General features: G+C 35.9%; 3 protein-coding genes across 3 annotated transcripts; all 3 read right to left on the reverse strand.

Annotated features, from left to right (window-relative positions):
* Positions 1-28: 28 nt before the first annotated feature.
* LOC114366099 (lysocardiolipin acyltransferase 1) lies at positions 29-7822 on the reverse strand. Its single transcript, XM_028322885.1, has 7 exons — positions 7581-7822; positions 7163-7269; positions 6329-6614; positions 4406-4611; positions 4007-4185; positions 3363-3466; positions 29-433 (listed from the first exon to the last, which is right to left on the reverse strand). The coding sequence occupies exons 1-7, from the start codon at positions 7630-7632 to the stop codon at positions 183-185; spliced, it is 1185 nt and encodes a 394-aa protein (XP_028178686.1). The 5' UTR covers positions 7633-7822; the 3' UTR covers positions 29-182.
* Positions 7823-8445: 623 nt separating this feature from the next.
* LOC114366115 (organic cation transporter protein) lies at positions 8446-9731 on the reverse strand. The gene is made up of 2 exons (XM_028322902.1): positions 9260-9731; positions 8446-9178 (listed from the first exon to the last, which is right to left on the reverse strand). The coding sequence occupies exons 1-2, from the start codon at positions 9628-9630 to the stop codon at positions 8446-8448; spliced, it is 1104 nt and encodes a 367-aa protein (XP_028178703.1). The 5' UTR covers positions 9631-9731.
* Positions 9732-14826: 5095 nt separating this feature from the next.
* On the reverse strand, positions 14827-19905 carry LOC114366110 (organic cation transporter-like protein). Its single transcript, XM_028322897.1, has 4 exons — positions 19715-19905; positions 16244-16604; positions 15749-16156; positions 14827-15531 (listed from the first exon to the last, which is right to left on the reverse strand). Exons 1-4 carry the CDS (start codon positions 19743-19745, stop codon positions 14841-14843), a joined length of 1491 nt encoding a protein of 496 aa, XP_028178698.1. The 5' UTR covers positions 19746-19905; the 3' UTR covers positions 14827-14840.
* Between the last annotated feature and the right edge of the window lie 474 nt (positions 19906-20379).

The following is a 20379-nucleotide window of genomic DNA, read 5'->3' on the forward strand; positions in this document are numbered from 1 at the left end:
CTATTTTTTATGATCTATTATTATTATTAAGAACAACAATATTAACGACTTAATTACTCCACGCAATTTTAACAAGAATCCAGTTAAAAGACCGACAAACGTATTTTATTTACAATCGTAGTTATGTATTTTGGCAATAATGAGAATTCACAGTGGCTTAATAAAATTTACTAAAATTGGATTTATTGAAACTTAAGCCTATTTAATAACAATTGATATTGAATATTCTGAAACCCTCCAAAATAACGAGTAACGAAAACAAATAACAGACTATGATATAATACCCAAAACTGGAACAAAACGCTGTTAAACATAGCGTACAAAAATATGACATCAACTATGGTCCAGAATGTAAACGCCATCAGGGCTGCATTCATGGACCTTGGTAATCTCTCTATGGGAAATTTTCTAGTAGTTGGATCCACGAACACTCCTGAAAGACAGAAAAATGTGTTTATTTAAATAGGACGGGACCAGGGTTGCCAGGTCCAAAATCACAAAAGCCGGACTTTGTGTTTCATTTGGCCGGACATTTTACCCTAAAAGCCGGACATGTGACGGGGGGGGGAAATTAGTGTCAGCTCATAAGTGAGTACAATCATCATCGGTTGCTAAATAAAGCCTAACAAAAGCCGGACAGGCCGGACAAGGTAATATTTGGCCGGACAAGACCCTAAAAAGCCAAACATGTCCGGCTAAAGCCGGACGCCTGGCAACCCTAGACGGGACATCACCTAGCTCTTAAAATACTACTATACTAAATAGGTAATCCTATCTTTAAAGAATAAGAATGAGAATGTCTTTATTCAGCACAATTTAAGGTATACAGAGCAAGAGTAAGTACCTAAACATAAAAAATAAATAAAAACATATGCTGAATAGGCGCCCACTCAGCAAAAGTCGCGACATGACACAAACGTCATGCCGAGAAGCTGGTTTTCAGCGGGAACCAATGCGTGATGAGGATTACGCGCCCTTCTGGTCGAGACGGTTTGATCAGACAGGTATAACCTGTTAACGAGTTACAGACTGATGTCACAGTGAGCCAGGTCAGTCTACTACTGGCCATAAGCCGCGCAATAGGGGGAAAGAAACTTGTCAGCCTATTGGTAAGTATCTATGTAAAAGTGAGTAGGTATAGTGTGGGCACGAACTACGCGTTACGCGAGTGATTTGAATTAAAAAACCCATGTACGATTATTTTTTCAGAGATAAAATATATGACATATTATTTGGATTCGCTAACTGTATAGGTAGGTATACAGATAATATTATCAAACACTTGGGAGGCAACAGACTAAACTATATTTATTCCGTCGAATTGAAAAAGTTTACAATCAGACATGATTCTTCTGAATTTGTCATACTGAGTGTGTAGTATTCTTCATTGATACTAAGATTCAAAATTAGTCTGTTACCACGTGCTCCACAAATGTCGTTTGCAACATTTAGGCTAAGAACTCACGGCGCGATTTTCACGCGCGCCCGCGGTGGTTGTGGAATTGCAGTTTTATTTCAAAACTCACGGGAGCGGTTATTTGCGCGGTTATTCTAAGAACTCACGGCGCGATTTTCACCCGCGCCCGCCACAGCTGCGGGTGAAAATCGCGCCGCGCGCTAATTCACTGGTACAAAATGGTCGCCCGCCGATCGGACGGTTTTCGCGCGGTTTCTGCGCGCGAAAACCGCGTCGTGAGTTGTGCATTAGTTTTTACAGTTTTTACAGAAGCTGCGGGTGAAAATCGCGCCATGAGTTCTTAGCCTTAGGCTGAGCTGTACTGCACCTTACTTTATTAATTCCATAGAGTTTGACAAACGTTTGATGTTTGTTATAGCTAAAGTAAGATGGTGCAACCCAGCCTTAATGTAATCTGTGAACTGATGTATCGTTACGGAAAACAAATACCTATAGGTGTACCAGAATCTCATGGCAAACAAAAATATTGGAAAAGTGTGTTTTTCATATGGCAATTGTCTATGGTTTAATTGTCACCTGTCAAAGAAAATTATGAAATCTGTCAGCCGCTGCAATTTTTTTGTAATCTCTTCTTGACTATTTGTTATTTTTGGGAAAAAGTCGAAAAAGTTCAAGCAAGGCATATTGTTTTCAATGTGAATTGTAAAATAAGGCATAATTCAAAGTCGATCTTTGATTCTAAAGCTCGTCGTCGAGTTGACAGTAAGTTGGACTGAAATGTTTTGATACATTTAGTTTATTACCCAACTGTGTGAGAAGGAGGGTTGTGTTTTTTTATATTATTCTTAGTTAATAGCTGCTTTATCGGGGTTTTCAGGTATATCTCACAAATTGGTGCAGATGTTATGACCATGTAAAGAAAATTGCAAAAGATTTCATAAAGCAAGATTGAATAATGAAGAAGTTTCCAATTTTTAAACTTGAAATAAATATAAGTAGAACTAATAATAATTGTGAAATAATCATGAAAATATCTCTACAAATAAATACGTTACAGGACCCTAAAGTTGCGCATAACTATTCACGCCATTTTGATCGGTGTATTCACACAGTCATTCGGAGTACAAACAGTAAATCACCATGATCCAGCCAGTTCATTTTTTTTAAATCTAGCAGTTTTTAATTTTTCAGCTAGGGTCACTCAAGATTCTTTCTTATAGATGATCCACGCTGAACTGTCCCACCACCAAACTCAATGACAGGGGGGCGCTACCATCGTTCAATTATATGGTTTCCAACATGGCAAAAATCGGAACCAGCGATCCGGCATTGACGGTGGCGCCCCACTGTCAATGTCATGCATAGGACAGTTCAGTATTTTGGAACTATAGTAAAATTTTGTAACCTTTTTTTTAAATAACCGAGACCTGGCCATATACAAAAAGAACGACACCGCCTATGTTTCAGTTCCACGCGAAAATATGTAGGTAATTAAAATAATTAATTTCTCAGACATTTCTTTTCTCACAGACGATTTGTTTAATTTTCAAGACATTTTCCTATGTATAACAACATTCTTCATACACATACCTACCTAAAATGTATATTCGTACTTCATGTTCATTAATATTAGTCATAAAAGTAAAAAATTAAACAGTATCAAGATCGTTTATTCCAATTTCCCCAGTATTGCTCTCAACAAAGTTTATTTTCCCTATTTGCCATGAGATTCTGGTACACCTATACGTACACCTGTGATGGGACTAGACAAAGTGCACTTTTTGATCGAATCGAAAATCGAATCCGTCAAAACTCCATACAAAAAAAAAAGGATTTTCGACCACTTTTCGACTGGTTTGCGATTATAATGTGCACTTTGTCTAGACCCACTGTACTAAATAAAGTTATGTCAGTTAACAACTATTTATACGTGATAATTTCTCACCTTCTTCGTGGAATTTTCGTAAACTAATTTCTTTGTCACTCCACCTTTGGTTGAGCCATTTTCGGAGATCATCTTCTTCCAGCGGGAGTTGCTCTATTGGGTACCTAAAATAGCAGATACATGTTAGAAAAAGTACCTTTTGTTTTACATTGCAATCAAAACTGTTTTGCTCAAGGTCAGCTGGTAGAGAATGACGTATGGCATTAAGCTCGCCTTTTTGTACAGAACATTGTTGTGTGTGCAATAAAGTCTTTAAATAAATAAATAAAACTCCAATCAATAATATCAAGCAAGTAGTCATTTAGCTTTATTAGGTTTTATTTTATAGATTCAAGTACTATCGACAAGTGTTAACTGCCCATTGCCAGTCATGTCAGCTCGTTCTATCGCAAAGAATCACCATTTGATTAAAGCGAGAGCAAAAACGGAAATGGATTATTAACAGTGTGGCCGTGTGTACAGTAGGCCTACCTAAACGTAAAATTGAAGGTCGTGACGTCATAATTTTGCCACACTTATACAATTGCATTCATAAGTGAAAATATCCAACACTTATCATTACAAGTGGTAGTCTTAAGAAAAAAACATACACTCGAATCGAGAACCTCCTCCTTTTTTTGAAGTCGGTTAATAAATGAAATTACCGTTTGAAATAAAAATGCACATGTTTCGGTATCCGCCCTCGTAGCAAGTCGCCTTCGGTCTGGGCGGGCGCGTCGTAGGCTACGGCTGCGTCGTAGACGGACGCCAAGCCCGTAGCTCGTAGCTGGGAGCACAGCGCCGCCCAACCCGTAGTTCGCGGGTGCAAAACGTATGTGTAACGCTATAATTAGAAACAAATATTGAATGATTTTTTAATTTTTCTATCAATGTTTTGCAAAGTATTTTTTGCCCTAACTACCTACTTTTTACGGCAACTTTTTTTTTACCTACCTTATATTTTAGAGTAAGATTATTTTGTGATTATTTTCATTACATCATAAATCATCATATGAATTTTTTTAGCTATGATTTCATTGGTTAATTAATTAAGGTTTAGTTACCGGCAAATTATTAAGNTTATTAAGAGTCGCATACTTTTCACTTCGCCGTTTGTTCTCATCACTCAAATCCGTTCCTTCGGGAAACAAAATGATTCTATAATCATATTTGAGCCGCTTGTAGTAGTCTACAAATTGCGTTAAATTCAGCTGGTCCTCTTGCCAGTTTCTTTTGACGTATAAAAAAAAGTTCAGCTGCATTATCCAACCTACAAAATAGAACACAAGTAAATTAAAATTGTATTAGTTTGCTCAACGAGATTTGAGGCCATCAACACAAAATAAGATTTGTATCTGTATTGGGAACGTGCACGACACTAGCGCCATCTGCCAACGAAACTTTAAGGGGCATATGTCAAAAAATAAATAACAACAGCTTTCTTATTTTTATTGATTAGAGTAAATAAAATATACTTTAAAAGACAATAAATGGTACGTTGAATGGAATTTGATAAAAACTGTTTACGGAGAAATGGACGTCATTATAAAAACAGGTTTTGAGTGTGTAAAACACACATTATGTTTCCAACCCCAAACTCAGCTAAAAGGAAAAAAATTGGTGCTAGCAGAGCATGTGAGGAATGTAGAAGAGCTGAGAACTAATGGCAATAGTTATTTATTGAGCCACCATCATTCGTCAAACATCGGTGACCTCGACACCCTATAAAACAAGTTTAAACGTAAGTACTCACCTAACCTAAAAATATGACTAAAGATTTAGAGAAAGTAATAAAATTAATATTCATTGCATTTATTACAGATCGATCATGCTAGGGTTGTCACAGGAGTAAAATGCAGCTGCGTTTATAACCAGAGCAGCAAGTGCAAACATGTTGCTGCTTTAATATGTTGCATTCACAACAAAGTTAGTAATTTAAAAACGAGCATCGAACATCAATGGGGAGAACCCATTATTCGTCAATTTGGAGCTTGTAAATATTCCAAAGGGAGCTATTTTCAAGAAATGTTTGGATCAGTATCTAAGACTGACTATTGTGAACCACAATCTATATTACGTCAAATATCTCCAATTTATGCTAACTTCTTATGTTTGGATGTGTTGCAGACTGCAGTAATGATACTGATAAGAAAGTGTTAATTTAATATTATAATGATAAAAATATAAGTGCAGAACTTTATAAAATAAAAAACAGTTATGTTTTTCGACAGTTGAATTTTATTTACCTTTTACAACAGTATTACTCTTGGAAAAGATTGGAGGCTGTAAATTAACTAAAACACAACATACATGTACAATATCATCAATAAAATTGAATAAATTAACACAATCACATTAAAATCAAAACAACATTGACAATGACAAGACAAGTTTGTTTGCTTCTCTTGCCCATAATGTTACACATTTGTGCCGCGACGAGCGCAGCGATCGTTTTCTTTACCCCTTCCACCCACTTCGCACGTTCCCAATACGCTGTCTGCAATGGGCATCTTGAGTAGTCGGACTGACAAGTGCTTTATTACTGTCTCACTTACAGACATTTAACAAGAGCGAGGCAGCTAGTGTATTCGATATTTGAACTTGAATGTGTAATGTGCTGTTTGTGTTCTATGTTCAAATATTACATCAGTGTGAGTACGTGTTCGCCTCATGCTTCAACTTTCGTTGCATGACCTATACCAAATAGAGCGAACAGGAAGTTTTTTGCTTATCTTTAGTATCACTCGACATTGACAATTTCAAGTAGTTAAATAAAAAAGTATTACATAATGATAAGAATTATCTGGAAAGATCTTACAGATAATACGAATGGGCTGCCTAGTGGAGCTCAACAGTTGCGAGTTCGATTCCCTCTTAAAAAAAATATAATGCTGATCTATTTATTGCTCAAAATACAAAGTTTGATAAAGACTACATAATTTGACATTACTGAAGAACTTATCACTTTCAACAAGGTTAACACTTACCCATTCCGGGCACAACTTTTAGCTCGTCTTTCAACACAAACTTTATTTTGGATCTTCCTCCTGCTACGACATCCAGAATGTCGTTCTTTTCCCTATTCGATGTGGTTTCCTTACAAATACACGTCTCAACTCGCGCCGGGTCGTGGGAGGCATGGTATAGGGCTATCCAGACGTAGTTCCAATCAACCCTTGTGCGATGGTTCATAATAATAATGGTCTTCTCATCCGGGTTCACGTAATCTCCATAGTGGTGCAATTGAGTATTATAGCAACACTGGAATAATGCCTGAAAACATCGCATGAAAAATGAAGACAGCACATCAAGCGTAACACTGTGGCATCTTATGTAGTTGTGATAGAGTATATTTTGCAACAAGAATTTATAAAGGTAGCTTGATATGCTGTTAGGTAAGGTAGCTTGATAATAATATGCTGTTATCCGTACTAGCGGTGACTTACATACCTGATAAAATATTGAAGGCAAAATTTTACCACAGAGATACAATGAAAAGAATTCCTTCCTTCATTGTTATAAGATACAAAATTACAATATTTGTTTAATCTAATTTAACCCTACAATAGTAGGGTAAGTATATCCTATCCCTAGCTAGTTTTACTTACATCATGTCAAGAAGAGGACTTGAAAACTATTAAGTGTGGATTCGACAAAACAAGAGTACCTACTAAATATTAATCTCAGAATAAATTGTCAGTTATTCGACATTTTGACATAATTCCCATACTGAAACTGTCAATGTGCCAGATATACCAGGAGTTATTCTCGGATAAAAGTTTGGTCGAATCGGGCCTAAGTTAGCATAAGTTTTCACTTACCACAGGATAAAGTTCCCAAAGCGCAAACAGAACATCTGCCAACTTTCTGTACCAGTTATGATTCAAAAATATTATGTACAATAGAGGGCAATACAGCACGTAAAAACCTGTTAAAACAAACTTATTTTATTCTTGCAATACCAAAAAGGTCGTCATTAATAGCGTTTATTCAAAATGGTATTAAAATTGTAACAAAAATACACCTCACTGATTTCAAACTAAAACGGTGATAAAAACTAAAACACAATACATCAGCGTCCAGGGATATGTTATGATGCTAGATTTTCAAGTTTCAGTTCTCTTCGCAAAGGGTTCGAACGGAATGCGACAAAAGAAAAAAAAATGGCACAAACATCGTCTCTTCGTGTATGAGCCTTAGAGGTAGGTTGTTATGGAACTTACGGAGATTCGGTCTTACCAGCAAGTATGGTGTAGTACCAAGCCAGGCAGAGCAGGAGCCCCGCCGCCATGGCCTCGCTGGCTCGCACTGGCCGAGCGGCCGCGAAGCCGCACCCATGCCGGGGGATTAGAACCCCTACGTGACCCACTAAACCTTATTATAATATGCCACCTTGTCTTAAAACCTTATTCGAGTTCCCCGTAAATTGTGACGTAACGCTGGTAGGAAATTGGATCCACCCATTACAGCTTCAGCCTTAGATAACATGAAAAACATAGGTACAACTAGTGGGACCTGTGCGACGCACTGACATGAAGATTAGGGAAAAATTGCAGTTATTTTATCGTTATGCTTTACATAAATTAATTATTTATGCTGCCATTATCTGTTATAATTATTTAACAACAAAATACGTACCTACGTAACTCATATTTACAAGAAAGGATTAATCATATTATTTCATGAAATGTTGTTTTTCGCATGCAAGCCACGATAATCCGAGTAAAATTTAATTTTATACCTAATTACCTATAAAAAATTAAATAGCTAGGTTTAGGTATTATGTATTATCTTCAATCTTTATGGTTTATGTATTTGTAAGGGCTTAGCAAAGTAACGTGCGTTTATCTATTGTTATGCGTTGCTTTAGATAGAAATAAACAAGTTTGCGTAAATTCTGTGATAGTAAGAGACTACATAAAATTTAACTTTTCCATTTTGTCCATGAAATTCACTGTAAATATTTTACTAACCACTTTCATAAAATCTTTATGAAACAGATTTCTAAGACTTATTCCATACAGTAACACAAGACAAAAAATAAATGTTAATAGTCTTCAATTTTATTTTATTATGAAATGCTTGAATTATATTAATATCAATCCTATGTTACATCATCCTCAGCTATATCTACCCCGGCGTCCCGTTCTCTTGTTCGCTTTTTACCAAGCGCTTCGCCTTCCTCTAATGTCATCATTAACTCACAGTCTTTTGTCTCTGGCAAAAGTAAACATAACAATGCAGCTATCAGTGGAAAAATGCCAAAAGCTACGGGTGCACACCATTTACCGAAAGGTCTGAAATCAGCCACAAACGGAGCTATCATAGAACCTATTCGAGCCATCATGGAAGATATCCCAAAAGCGGCATTTCGGACTACAGTTGGAAACATTTCTGAACAATACAGATATACTACAACAAATATCATATAGCTAAAGAGAACTCCAATGATTCCAAAAACGAGGGAAGCTGTGCCCTCAGGAACTACTGCTATTATCAGCAAGCAAAAGCTTGTTGCCAAATTAGAAAATACTACAAGCGTCTTGCGTTTCAAAAACTTCATCAGAGGTATAGCAATTAGACATGCGCACAGGCACACGATGCCGCTGGCCATGACATTAACGTAAACATCTCCCGTCAAATGGCTAATGTAATAGGCCATTCCATAGAAACAGTAACTGCACACGAGCCAGGTGAATGACATCACCAATATATTCTTCCTCATATTCGGTGTGCGAAATAAATCAATGAGGGAGCCTTTCCTCTGGTTCTTACTTCGGTGCTCCAATTGATAAAACTCAATTTTGTGCTGAATTTCATCCGTAGGCAATTTATTACTGAAACAAACTGTTATCTAGTTATTCTAGATCAATAATTTAAGGTTTATAACGAGTGAATAATTACGAAATCAAACTTACATCTTAGCTACACGCTCCATCAAAGTTATGGCCTTAAATGTTTTGTTTGCAGCCAAAAGCCACCTCGGAGATTCTGGTAATATGCAGATGTATACCAGTAGAATAACATTTGTCAAGGATATCACCAACAGGAAGTACATGTAATCCCGTATAAAGTATCCGAAAACAGCGAGTACTATATAGCCAAGTGTGAACGGAACATGGTACAGCGCCGATACCAGATCTCTTTTCGCACTTCCCACATACTCCATCAATATCACGAACCCTATCACCATCACTCCTCCAACAGCAAAGCCTAAAGCTGTTCTCACTATGGTAAAACTCCAAAAATCAGGCAGGAATGAGCACATTATTCCAAAAAACACGCTCATAATAACAGATGCCAACAAGGAAGGTCTTCTGCCATACCTGAAAAATTATTTAGCCCACATAAATTAAATTCACACCATGAAAATACAGCACACTGACTTACTTATCTGATGCCATTCCGAAAACCAGACTACCACCGAGAACACCAAATTGAAAAAACGTCTGCGTTAAATCCTTCAGCCAAACTCTTTCGCATATCAAGTTCCATTCCATGACTATGGTTCTGGAATACTTAGATTTGTCGTAGATTGGATTATCACAACAGGTTTCGTTTCTGTCAGGACAATGATACTCCGCAGGAGGAGCCAAGAAAATAATAGCCATCTGATGGAACGCGACTCCGACTTTATTGGCAAATATAATTATACACAAAAACCAGTGATATTTTCCAAAGTTACCGATCAATTCATTTATTAAGACCATGATTAGATGTATTACCTAAATTGTTTAAATTAAAATAACATCATGTCAGTGTCATTGCAAATTCAAGTAGGCGTTGTATTGCGGAAACTCGGAACTAGACTAGACTAGGTCGCTTTATTAAATGCATATCGAAAATTATTGATTTTAAAACCTTTGAAAATGTTGAAAAAACATCTTTCAAAAATACTACATAATGTTATCAAAGGATAAGTGTGAGGTCCTTTATCTCCCTGCTTCCATTATACCTAAATGGCGTACGGCGGCTCGATTTTTTTCTCTTAAATTGAAGCATAATATTCTTGACAGTGTTGGTAATCGATTGAACATCATTTTAGAATATGCGAAAAATTGAAAAGAAATGCAGATCTGTAAAGATTTTTCATGAATGCATGGCACCTGAAAGATAGGAAGAAAGGTATAAAAAGAGTGTAACTGCTAATAATGGCCTGGCTTTCCGTGTACGCTAATTCGACATTTCATTAGGATATTATGCTAACTAGATGGCCATTATCTACCATTACTAAAGTGCTCAAGTCATCAAAGGTAATTCAGTTAATAAATAATGTTTCCGCGTTGCAATTTTCGCCAATTGCCCAATTTGCAATTTACTGAAGATAGATTGTCTGGGTACCATTCCTTTGTACCAGCATCCTTATGCTATAGGTGAGTAATCATCTCTGTTTTATGACACACAACCTACTGTTATCTATGGGAAAATGGCATAGGAAATGGGGACTGTGAATTTGCTGAAACTATACGTCACGTTATGGGTGACAGGCAGAGAGAAGCATAAAATAGTCCGTTTAAATATAATATGGAACGCTTTGTATGTTTGTACTTGCTTTAATTAATACATACCTACATATTATTATCAGTGGAGAGTCAATACCCTAAACTTCCTTTGTACACAATGCATGCGATGACATTTTATTACAGTATCTATTACATACTGTGTTTAAATCTGTTTTAAGCATTAAGCGTCTTGTGAGAAGTTAGTGGTTGAAAGTACTTCACTAAACACCTCGAAATAAAACCGAAACATAACATTATTAGCAGGTAGGTACTTCAACATTTCAGTTCCATCACCATGCATTTTTAACTGCTTTGTGATGTGCAGTATGACTAAGCATTTATGTATGCCTGTTAATTTCCGGTAGAGTGAAAATATATATAATATTAGGATAATAATGGAAAATACCAACTACTAAGTTAAGTTATGGATAAATGAAATAAGTACATAAATATACACATGACGCAAAAGCATGATACTGTTCACATACAACCATATAAATAACTATCTAAACTGACTACAAAAGCGAACAAAGAATAAAATGGCGTTAAAGTCCATTTGTTTGAGTAGCCAGTTTCCATCAGGTCTTATCTTAATGTGTTCCCTCGTCTGTCTAGATACCTACCTACCTATAGTAGACGGCACATCAGGCCAATTTTATAGAATTGCAACAAGAATGTCACCTGCTTCGTTCAAGCAGGGTAGCAGATAATGAATCCAGCAACAGGTTTAAGGACTTTGTAATTTTAACACAAGAGAACAAAATCTGCCCCCACTGGGATACGAACCCGGAACCTCTGCGTTTGAAGCAGGTGGTCTTACCACTACACACCACCACAGAAGCGGTTACTTAGTTACTCTACTTAAGAACTGACAGTAACCACACGTGAGCAGTTCACCATGATACCGCAATATTCATAGAGCCTAAGTACCATAATATGCAGTATTTTCCTCAGTGGAACCAAGTATTTTGCAGGTTTATAAACGTTTCTGTTCGTTTATTTATTGCATTGCATAAAAACTGTAAAAGTTAATAATTTGATATTTCTTTATAACTTTCACTGCATAAAATTAAATTATATTGTGTAGAGCGGCATAAGTTAAAGAGGAATCGGCATAAATAAATAGGTACATGACACTAATTATTATTATACTCTACATTTATGTATATTAATAAAAACACGTGTCGTGTCTATATCAGTGCGTCCGCGTCGCTGTGAAAATTGAGAGAAAGAGAAAGAAAATTGGTGGAAATTAGATTTACTTTGGAACAAATATTGAAAATTATAAAAATGCATAGATACTGACCTTGAGTCTTCGCTGAATAAAAGAATAAATACGTAGCGATCCGGTCAACCGCGACTCTAACCAAATGGCCAAACATTGTATTGTACTCGTATTGTACAAAATGTTACAACTTGACATCATGGTGTTTGTCTTACTACAAAGTTATGGAACGTGAAAAATTACACTAAATGTATAACTGTGATCTTCCTACAGCGTATTAGCATATTTATTCTTTAGCTGACGTAGAGTAGATGGCACCCTTAGAGATGACACCATTAACTTAAAATTTAAATGCAAAACTTTTAAATTTCTTTGAAAAGCACTTCATTCTAGATTTGACAAAGGAGTTTATTTACTGCAAAATTCGACTAGTAATTTTGAAATCAGTAAATTATCAGTCAATTAAGTGAATCTGGAAAACCATGTAGGTAAAGTCACGCGCAAAAGTATACTTTTATTATTTGTAGGCGTGTCATAGCTTAGACCAATGACATGTTGATTGATAGTGGTGATAATAATGATAACTTAAGTGAACTCGGAGGATAAACTCACAGTCACAACTGTACCCTCAACGATAACGAAACGCTCAGTAATAGGTAAACAAAACAAAGGATAAAGTACAGTTTCAACATCGATTTACTAACAGCTTCAATTGAAACTGTCTTCCTGAATAATTTGATCTATCAGCTACATTCTATTTTACTCAAGGACCAAAACAAGTAAAATTAAAGCTACTCGTGCTTAATTTAGGAAAAATTCATGCAGAGTGCGCGAAAAATAGCTAATAAAAAACTAAAGAAAAGCAAGAAACAAACTTGAAAATTTCTGATCGTACCACCTAACTTAGTAAATGTCAAACTGCCAGGCTACCAAATTGCCAATTCGCTAAAAGATTGATTTAGAGACTAGTTAATTTAATCACAGGTGTCCAGTTGTTCTGGTTTCAACTTTCAGAACACATTCACAGACAATTATTACAAATAAATATTATATTCTATTGTAGGTATTCAGTCAGAATATGGCATGGTTTAAGAACGACTATCCCGATTGGTTTAACCCTCGTTCCTGGTTTTTGCTGCACCTGACCTAGTAACACTAATCACGCACGATCTAAATACTGCAGTAGAAATTAATGTTTTTATTAATTGTCGATCAACAGAGCGCCAATAGCGTAAATAATTACGTTACTCGCTAATAGCCTTGACTGCGAGTCGAAATTCTATTGTACCTACTGACTAGCTTTTGCTCGCGGCTTCACCCGCGTGCAATTGAGTTTGTCACATCGTCATAAATTATAGCCCATATGTTATTCTGGGTTATAAACAATAATACTGTAAATTTTCATCATAATCCGTTTAGTAGTTTTTGCGTGAAAGAGTAACAAACATCCAGACATACAGACATCCATACAAACTTTCGCATTTTTATTATTAGCAGGAAGTAAGGATTTACACCAAACTACACATGCATCCGCAGCTTTATTACCCGACTGCGCTAGAATGAGGGTTATGTTTTATTATTATCGAATTGCGAATAACAACAACAAAATTAATTTGTTTACATTTTACTTGCGATGACGTGTAATTCATAAGAAATGTGGAAATAACAACTGTGTACTTATTGCTTCAAACACATTTAACGAACATTAAGTTGAAACTGCGCTATTTTCTTGTCTCATATTGTTGAACAACTGAGAGCTCATCTTTGTTAGACTCAATAAGCCGCCTATCACCATAGGTGTCAGATACGGTCAAAATTCGAAATCAAGTGTTAAAAAATTAATTCAATAGTTGTTAGCTAATTCAAGGTAACCGGAATTAACCTTAAGTTTATGCAGACCTACATAAATCCTTTTCCTTTTAGTTGAAAGAAGTTTTATTATTTATTTAAATGTATGAAGTTACCAATGTGTCTTCCTTCACTAATGGCCATTAATAAAAATTCATGACTTCATTTAAATTTAAACGTTCCATTAGAAACGTGCTATTTAGACAAACATAGAGCGCGAAACCCACAGTGGCCACAGTTGGCCGGTTTGTTCTCAAATAACTTTCAAGGAGCATAGGTAGATAGCTGTGAAGGGTAGCTCTACATCATCTACAGAAAAAGATTTATGGATATTTTTAATTTCATATTCATAACCATTCATAACCAGAAAGTAAATCTCCAATTAAGGACCTAGCTAGATCTACTTAGCTATTATTATGTTCGACAAGAACATCTCGTATTTCTAATGGATTATGCTTTATGTAATCTTATATCTTTATCACCAAAATTCAAGTGCCTATCGATAAAACTCATCAAAGTCCGGCCGACCACATTTCAAACCACATTGTGTCATCTTATAAAGTTGTTATAGGTGCTATTTTACAATAAAATATACATTTCTTGTATCTTATATGCCTCTCAAAATTCTTAGTTTGAGGGATAAATCAACTCTTCTGTCAATGAGTGCCTTTTATTGATAAATAGGCGTAATTTTGGAAGGCACTAAGTACGCTACGTTACAAGATGAATTTCACATTTTAAAAGATAAATGAAATTATTTTAATACAGTACGGTAGTAATTTTATTAATAAAACACTGTTTATTATATTACTATCTAAGATTAAAATTAAATATATATTTCGTATTGTACAATATTTACAAAAGGAATGATTGTTTGGCACTAAATAATACATTATTTTTTCTTTCAGACAATGCATTAGAGACTTACTTTTTCTCTTTCTTTCCGAACCGTTCTCCTTCTTCTATTGTGGTCATCAGTTCGCAACCTTTGGTTTCGGGCATGATGAATGTCATAAAACCGGCTAATAGGGGTAATATAGCGAACAATATTGGTGGCAACCACGCGGCCACGTCCTTCGACTCGATCACAAACGGAGCCACCATGGACCCCACGCGAGCCATCATCGACGATGTTCCAAGAGCCGCGTTTCTAACTACCGTCGGAAACAGCTCCGAACAATACAAATAAACTACAACAAATACTATAAAACTAGCTACGACGCCTATACTTGCACACACCACGGAACCTACGCCTTCGGGTATCACAGCCAGAACTATTAGACATAACGCACAAATAAAATTGAAAACAATAACAATGGTCTTTCTGCCAATAATCTTCAAAAGAAATACAGCGGCGAAAGTGCCCAGTAAAGTTACACTGGCGCTGGCTGCTACGTTCACGAAGATATTTCCGCTCAATTGACCTACGTACTGCGACACCCCGTAGAAACAGTACCCACAAGTCAACCAGTTAAGTGACATAGCAATTATGTTTTTACGTAAGTTTGGAGTCCGAACCAGATCCAGTATGTTTCCTTTCTTTAGGTTATTTTTCTCCACTGCAGCTTGAAAACTTTCCACGTCCGATTTTATGTTTTCTGTTGGTCGCCCATTCCTAAAACACAAGTAAAACATGATATTAAGTATCAGGTAGATACGTGTATGTATCTTTCTTCATAGCTTTACTTGGCAAAAGAAAAGTAACCAGGTAAACTAATTATTATAGAGAAAGTAAGGTCAACATAGGAGTTTTTTCAAAAGTTGTAGATACGTAGGAACTAGGATAACACGACATCGTAAGTACTTACAATTGAAGTATTTTAAACACTTACACTTTAGCAATGCGTTCTAAAATGTGGATGGCTTGGTCTGTTCTTCTAACAGCAATCAACCACCTCGGTGATTCAGGAACTATGATGAAGTACGAAAGCAAAACCACTCCAGGTACTGAAATGGCCAGTTGGAACGCTGTGTAGTCTCTGAAAAAGTAGCCAAACACTGGCAGCAGCATGTGTCCCAAATTGAAAGGTACTTGGTAGAGCGCCGATATGGTGTCCCGGTACTGCGTGCCAACAGTTTCCATCACAATGACGAACCCTGTGACCATAGTGCCCCCCACAGACAATCCCACGAAGAATCGTAATATAGTAAAGGTCCAAAAGTCTGTTGCATACGTGGCTCCGACGCCCATCGTCACTTGTATGACTACTCCAAGCAACAGAGGTTTCTTCCTTCCAAACCTGAAACAGAATAGAAATATACAACGTAGATATCTCTATTTTGATTATGCTTCAATTAATAAAAGTTACGAGTGTGAAGATGTTTACCTGTCTGCCGCCATCCCAAATATGACGCTGCCTATCAGCGTTCCTAACTGGAACAATGTTTGTGTAAAACTGGTAAGCCATTTTTTATCACATATCAGATCCCATTCTGATATAATAGTTGAGGTGAAGACAGAAGTGTCATATTCTGGATGGGCGCAAGGACACGCATCTGTGCTGTTGTTGTCGTCAAGGCATGTATATGGTGTCTTAGGCGCCAAAAATATTATAGCCATTTGATGAAAAGCCACAGGAAATTTACTTAGGAATATGAAAAAACATATTAAGAGCTGAAATCTTCCAAAACTTCCAGTTATTCTTTGTATCATATCCATCTGGGGAGCGGTGTCTGGCTTTTTTGTGCCTGAAAAATAAATGAAACATGTTAAAAATAGTTTAGAGGAAACATGCGGCTATTAGGTAGAATTTATTTTTACATTTATTTACCTACATTTATTTACCTACTTGTGTGACGAATAAAATATAGAGACATAGTGTTATAAAAGCTTCATTCATAGCCCTGACACCATGGTTGTGACCTGCCTATCTATCAGAATTCAGTGAATATTAGATATTGACAATCAATAAGTAGTCCACAAAGCACGACAGAAGAAGTGGGATATTAATATTAACTTTTATGAAATTCAACTTTTTAGGATTCTACCTACTTAGTAGTTAGGCAACCTTTTGCAAACCAACCAACATTTTAGGAATTCAACATTGTGTACCTACCTTTTTTTTATTTATAATTCTTTGGACAATTTCACACAGCGCCAGCTAGCCCCAAAGTAAGCAACTTAATGCTTATGTTATGGGTGCTAGCTTAACGGATATACTACTTATACAGTCATATACTTTTTTTTTAAATACATACATATTATACATAGTACCTAACACCCAGACCCGTCACAGAAATTAAAATTCATCATTTCAATTTCTGCCCGGCCGGGATTCGAACCCGGGACCACTCGGCATAGTAGACCGTTACAACCACTACACCAAACGGCCGACATTTACCTAAGGCCCAGAACACACGGTGAAACGCAATTGCAACGAAACTGCAACTTCTAATTACTTTTGAGTTGCATCTAAGTTTCTGCCATAGATTCCGTTGAGAGACCACACATGATGCGACCATTTCAAACCGGTTTCAAACTGGGAGAAAACCGGTTTACCAAGGAGAAATTGAGTAGGGGACACCTCGCGTGTCCTCTTAAGTCAACAATAAAATTAGTTTTTACTGACGGTCAAACTGTACCTACATCCTGTTTATATTGCAATTTAACAAGGGCTCAATCGGTTGGTATAAAAATGACAGAGGTTTTAGTAAGTTATCCATATACCTAGGTACTTACATACGACATTAATCGTAATGCAGTAGATACCTACATTGTATAAATTATAATGTTTTATATCCTACTTTTTCATGAGTATTTACATAGCGATAAATAATGGAGTAAGTAAATAAAATGTACGTAACAGTTGGATTATCTTGAATCACTTCAAACAATACGTAGAGTTTATTACTTATCTTATTTTAAAAAAATGTTGAAGGCCGAAACATGCGACAAGATTTTCATAAGAATATGTGGGTAAAAAGTTATTTTAGAATTTAATTTAATTTCTCTTTAGCAATTTTATATCGAATTAGAGCCTTTGCGTTGTCTTGCACAACTCTACGAGCCTCAGCAAAATAATTTTATTCACTTACTTTCTTGCTAATATACGTATTTTCTATTCCTACTGCACAATGCTATTATGTAAATAAATATTTTATTTAGGTGTCATTATAATGTAGGTATCTGTTTTATATTGAGTTTTATATTAATGCGCCTACTAAAATCAATTTGTTTGGCGCCAGCATTATAGGAATTTTGCATACCTACTCATAAAATGTTCATACATTAAGTACTTTTTAATGAAACTAGGAAAATTTCTAGAACTTAGTAAATAACTAAGTTAATAAATATCTTAACCTTTTGATTGTACAGGTTTTTACGATAATATTTAATTGGTATAGCAAAGTCCATTTAAGAAGTAGGCGACTGATAATATTATAGGTACTTACATAAACAAAAATTAATTCGTATAAAAATTAATTAAGTCGTAATACAATTCTGGCAATTTTACTGACATACAACTTAATTGTAAATATTATATTCCAAAATAGATTAACGTTGGACCGATTGGTACAATTACTAATCGGAACACGAAACTAATGGCAATTAATGGGCATATGTAGGTAGTGTAGGTACCTACCTAATCTGTTTTTCCAGCTACCAATCGAATTTGATAATCGAACTCGGGAATTCCGAATCGTAGGAACCCAACTCCACAACTATTCACGATCGATAACAGAGGTAACTAATAGGATAGAGATGGCATAATATTTATGCCCTATATTGATCTCAACAACATGAGGTTACAACATAATAATTAAATTAAATACTACCAACTGGTTAACTTACGTTAACTACTCTCTATCCCCAGTTAACATTATGATGCCACGGAATATTCAATGTTATGAGTCATTGAAAACAAATAATAATAGGTAATCATGCATTAAATATTGTGTTCAACTTTTACGTGCGATATTAAATAAACACCTAGTTCATGTAATCCCAACTAATCCCATCCCAACTAATATTTATTATAAATGCGAAAGTAACTCTGTCTGTCTGTCTGTCTGTTACGCTTTCCCGCTTAAACCTCGCAACCGATTTTGATGAAATTTGGCATAGAGATAGTTTGAGTCCCGGGAAAGAACATAGGATAGTTTTTATCCCGGTTTTTGAAACAGGGACGCGCGCGATAAAGTTTTTCTGTGACAGACAAAATTCCACGCGGGCGAAGCCGCGGGCGGAAAGCTAGTATAGTTTATTATTTATTAATTACTTACACCAACTGCCACATAACAGTGCGCTTACAAATCTTACTTTTAATGGCTAGGAGGAAACAGACCTACTTACTTAAAGTAAGAATAAATATAGGTATCTTACACTGAATTCTTTCTAATTAATTAAGTCTTAGTTGTTTTTTATTACGAAATTACTGTGAAGTCTATTGAATCACACATGTAATTTAGTGCTACTAATGATTTCGTAATCAATACATTTTTAATGTTAAAAGGAATGTTTTATAAAACTCTATCTGCTACTCTCATTATGTAGGTATAATAAAATAACATACTGATGCAATCTTTCGGAGACATGCAGTGACAATATGTTTATCTTTCAATAAAAAAAATATCATGTTTACAATAGTAAAAATGTGCGGAAACGAAACAAATTCAGTTCGTTCTTATTCCATTGTTCGGTGCCAAGACATAGGTACAGGTTTTAAGAAGGGCTAAGTCAATATCCTTGTCCCTTGCCAATGCTGCTTCTCCCAAGGTTTAATGCCTTAAAATATTTGCAACTTATCGGGGTCACTGTGCTTGCTGACACTTAACACTTTCACTATTCACCATCTTACCATTCTCATTATTGTGGTCTTGCATCTCCATTATACTTGTCTTCTGGTTGATATTTAAAAACTAGTTTTATTTATTTACAACTCGCGTCGAGACCACATTAGGGCAACGGCACAGCAGTCTCCTCGGCCAACAAAACACTGACTGACGTTATTTCGCGACTATCCGTGCGTGCGCGCCACTCTCTTCGTAAATTGTCGTTGTTATTTTCTAAACGTGATACTAACACGGTGGTTTACAATAATGACAGTTTTTCTTCGAGATAATAACAATGAAGCATTAAAATAAGATGCTAAAATGCTATTTTCCGAGGTTCATGTTTATTTTCAGCAATACCTACTATCTGCCTTTCAAGACTTTCAAGCCTTGTTTAAAATTTGATACGGTATAGCGTTCAAAATCGCATTAAGCTCCAAAGCAAAGAATTCAGTTTGAATGACTTTAGCCGTCTTTTCTGTAGTTATCTATAGCTTAACTTTGGCTATATTATGTGTCGTAAGACTCGTAAGTTCGTAACACGGTAAATCACCATAAGGTAACAACAAGTAAGTTTTCTGAAGAAAGATCAAATAGTCATGTCATCAACCGTTGCAGTCTATTATACGGGGCGAGAGATACCTTCTATAGGAATGTACTTATGAACCTACTTAGAACTTTTATTTCTTTA

Source organism: Ostrinia furnacalis, unplaced genomic scaffold (genome assembly GCF_004193835.3).
Source record: "Ostrinia furnacalis isolate ACB-3 unplaced genomic scaffold, ASM419383v2 OfSCF0535, whole genome shotgun sequence".
NCBI classification, from domain to species: domain Eukaryota; kingdom Metazoa; phylum Arthropoda; class Insecta; order Lepidoptera; family Crambidae; genus Ostrinia; species Ostrinia furnacalis.